The 4,376-nt window shown below is 41.4% G+C and overlaps 1 protein-coding gene across 1 annotated transcript; it reads left to right on the plus strand.

Moving 5' to 3' along the window:
• The first annotated feature begins 611 nt into the window (after positions 1 to 611).
• On the plus strand, positions 612 to 2,429 carry GPRIN2 (G protein regulated inducer of neurite outgrowth 2). Its single transcript, XM_069981855.1, has one exon. The coding sequence runs from the start codon at positions 612 to 614 to the stop codon at positions 2,427 to 2,429; it is 1,818 nt and encodes a 605-aa protein (XP_069837956.1).
• The last annotated feature ends 1,947 nt before the right edge of the window (positions 2,430 to 4,376 follow it).

The raw sequence follows: 4,376 nt of genomic DNA on the forward strand, positions 1-4,376 counted from the left end.
AACTGGGCGGCGTTCCCTAACCTGGTGCATACACGAAAAACAGAGACAAGACTAACAAACAAGCAAGGGAAAGTCAGAGGTCCAAGTCGGTAACAGCCAGTCAGTATAGGTACAAAATTGTGATCCAAAGAATAGTCGAGGTCCAAGCCAAAAGGTCAGGTATCGGAAGTACAAAGTCAGAGTAATGCTAGGTCAAGATACACAGGAGGAACCAGGTTCTATCGCAGGCAAGAAATGAGAGCACAGGCCTGATATTTATTCAGCCTGGAGTCCAAGCCCCAGACTTGATTGGGGCTGAGGCTCCAGGTCCGGCCAGATACAGAAAGCTAACTGGTAAGTCAGCTGTCAAACAATAATCAGTGCACATACCCAACACCTATGCTGAACAGCCAGGGGAGTGAAACCTTGGCCTCTGCTATAACAAAGAACAGCAGAGCTGAGTATGTGAAAAACATGTGAAGCATTATGGCTGAAAAAGCCGAGCCGAGCGCACGACCCGAGTCCTAACAAACGATTATGTTTTTACTCACCTTTAAGTTGAAATCTTTTGTAGAAGAACTAACTAATAAATGTATGTTTTTTCTTGCAGGTTCTAAAGCACCGTACTTATCATGGCAAGTGGGAACCATAACCTCTCTCCCCCAACATGCCAAGGAACATTCCATGTACTTTCCCAAGAGAAGACTAACAGCCGCTGCTATTCCCTCTCGAGAAGCTCTTCTGCTCTTCCTAGCAGGGGTGTTGGAGGTCCACAAAAGAAACCAGTGATCCATAAAAGCCTTAATAGCATTATTTATGTGACCAAGGGTAATGAGAACAGTATCGTCCAACATTCCCATAGTTCTCAGTGGTTATCCAGCAAGGATTGTGCTACAGATCTTTGTCTTGTCAAATCTGACTGCAATCATCTTTCTGTTGATCACACACAAGAAAAGATTCATCACAAAATTCATTATCGCTCAGCAGAATCTTCCTTAGCAACAGAAGAACAAGAGGTCACACAGAGCTTTGCCAGATACAACATATCTGAGAATATTTCTTTATTAGGTCACTCAGAATCTTCAATGTGTAAAGCTGACAGCATGGATAACCTTGACTCGCCAGCCACAATCGTACAGAAGAGTTATTCAGATTACTTCTGTGGAAGGAGGATCTCAGTGCCTCATTCTGTAAGGGAAAATACCACAATCAGTGCCACCTGCTCCAACCTCTCTGCTTGTAGTAGTATTTCTGGGTCTGGTAGTGACAGGACTTGTACTCTAAGTAACATTACCCAAGACTCTGGGATAGTTTACTCTCCATCAAATGCACATAACCATTTGACGGATGCATTCTCTGACAAGGAGCAAAATATCCCATTGAGCCATTTGGACAGCGGTACAATTCAGCACAACATCACAGTGTATACAGTGCCAGGTGTATATCAGCATGGAATACTGGGACCAAGAAATTCTGGCAAGGGGTTCCCAAATAATGATCATATGTATTGTCTGCCACACTATAGCATTCCAGGTGTTATGTCTTGTGACAACATCTCAGAAGCAAAACTCTCGCCACCAGCTATGATTATCCACAACAGCTGTTCTGTTCATTGTAGCAAAGGCAACGAACCACTGATGAAGGTCGATGATACAATTGCTGCATATTGCCACTCCTTGCCTATACCCTCTATTCAGTATTCATCTGGACTGGTGCATTCACTTGGGGAACCAGTTTTAAGGCAAACATTACCACAGTTCTGCACTCCGTTGCCACATCATGATAACATTTCATTTCCAAAACTGGTATCATCAGTTAGTGAATCCGGACTGGATGCTAAAAAGCTCATACGTTGTGGCCGCCTTGCCTTTCAACCCCCTCCTGTCCCAATTGGAGAAATAAATTGGCTCCCTTCTGAATTAAATACCAGTGATTTACTACTAAAAACAGTAGAAACCCCATTAGATGTCTTGGAAATCCCAGATTCAGGCACAAAGACAAAAGATACTTGGACAATGACATCTCAAAACTATTTATCACTAGACCAAAAAAACTCTCGTGGTTGCAAAGATGCAGAAGTACAAACTGTGATTATTATGGAAAGCAAGGCAGTCTCAACCACTCCTTGCATTCAGAGCAGCAGTCGCTCTCACTTGTTTCCGGACGTTGGCCTAGGAATTACCCTCCAATATCCCCAGACACCGGTGCGAGAGGTTAGATATGACAATGAAGGAATGACATGGGAAGTTTATGGAGCTGCAGTGGACCCAGAGGTTCTTGGCTTAGCTATTCAGAAGCATTTAGAGATCCAAATAGAACAGAACACGCAGCCTTCTGAACATTCCGTAGAAATAGAACCATTAAATCAAGAGAAGAGGAGGTCTAGCAGAACCGTAATGCAATGCTTGAGACAGTGTAACTGCTGTGCATGTGCCACTACATCTGATTGACACTGGGGGTCATAAAACAGATTGATCTCATAGGATGCACTTTATTATCTGCAGCACATAGCACTGATAGGAAGCCATAACTGCTCTATTTTATTTTTATAATATGCAAAAATAGACCATCAGGCTTTGTGTCGGGCTGGATTTAAAACTTTTTGATGCAGATCTATGAGCCAAAGCACTGCTGCACACAGACACTGAATCTGTATAAGACCTATAGCTTCTTATTAGGGACCCACATGGCCCCCGTGCACTACCATACAGGCTCGGTGTGTACAAACATATTCTAGGGGAGCACCTTTCCTCTGCTGAAACATGTCACATTTTGCTTCTGTCAAATTCATATGGAATCTGGCTAAAAAAACAACTCATGCTTCACTATGAAATCAGCAACATATGGCGGTTCAGTGGAGGCTTCACAAGAATGGAGTCTTAATACAGCAATATGCATGATTCCCAAAGGTGTTGTCACACAGTGTGCTTAAATGCGGAGGTTTAGATCACAGCACAGGAAAAAAAACACAATTTTAGGGTAGCTTCACACACACCGTATCGCAGTGAATTTTCTGCTGCAGATACGCAGCGGATGTGCAGCAGATATGCAGCAGATTTGATGTAAATAAGTAAACACAGCATCAAATCTGCTGCGCATCGGTGGTGTGTGTTAGCACCCTAACTGTGAAAAGTGCATTCGCATAAACGCAATTCAAAAAGAAAAAAAAATGGAAAAAAAATCAAAACTAGTATCAAAACCTGCCCTAAAACATTTCTGTATGTAAAAAGTTTTCCTAGACATTTAATTTAATGTACCAAGAAATTTTATTTAATTTTAAATTTAATTTAATAAAAATTTCCTATAATTCTATCAAATTAAACCAGATAAAATGAAAGTTTTACTCTTATTTATGAAAACTTTTGACATATCATGTCAGCATGTCAAAAGTTCTGATCAGCCATGGACCAAGCACTGAGACACTCAGGGATCTCTAGATTACAGATGAGTGCAACTCAAGCATGCTCGAGTCGATGGCTCGATATTTGGATACCGGTGGCTGTCCTGGTAATCATGGATACAGCCAAAGGCTACTGTAGCTATAGCCGGGCTTAAAGGCAATTACTCCATTTTAAGTCTATATAGTCTCCTGCAATGAGCTGAACCAGGATTACCTCTCGGCTACTGTATATCTATATTTACCACCCTGACTGATTAAAACTTTTGACATGTATGTGTTATATTTCAATTTATTTTTTTTTTTTTCACGACAGTAAGGCACTGTCACCAATAAAAACATTTGATATATCCTGATCGGATGGGGTTGGAACACTCAGACCAGGATCAGGAGAACAAGAGAGTCAGGAGAAATCTACACTTAGGGTGTTCTTTCCCAGCTCCATGACATATGACTGAGATGGCTGCATATTTTAAGTCTATGGGGCCACCTTCTTTACATAGACACACAGCAGGGAGAGACACTCGGAACAACCTGTGTCTATGACATCTGAAACGTTTTTTATTGATACAAGTACACATTTAATAGTTGCAGAGCTAGGTCTTTTATATTCATGAGATGCAGCCTTACCCAGTCCTTAAAGGGAATGTGTCGCCAAGTAAAACATTTTTTTGAAAGTGTTAAAAGTGAATTTGTTAATTTTTTTTGTTAATTTATATGTGTTTTTTTTTTTTTTTACATGTAAGGAAATATGAAAAATTAACGATCGAATTTTCCATATTTCCCAGTGATGGCCACCAGGGGGAGCTCCAGCAGGAAACTGCTGGTAAAAGCAGCCTGAAATAGGAATGCTGAAAAAAAGAGGCAGTCCCTGCTCAGCTGCTGTGACATCATCACCTCCCCCCTCTTTTCACAAAAGAACAAAGAGGGGAAAGGTGATATTATGTGTACTGTTGGGCATCGCCATTTTGTTGTTGTCTGCACAGCAGTACAGCCAGAA

This window comes from Dendropsophus ebraccatus, chromosome 8 (assembly GCF_027789765.1).
Source record: "Dendropsophus ebraccatus isolate aDenEbr1 chromosome 8, aDenEbr1.pat, whole genome shotgun sequence".
In the NCBI taxonomy this organism is placed as follows: domain Eukaryota; kingdom Metazoa; phylum Chordata; class Amphibia; order Anura; family Hylidae; genus Dendropsophus; species Dendropsophus ebraccatus.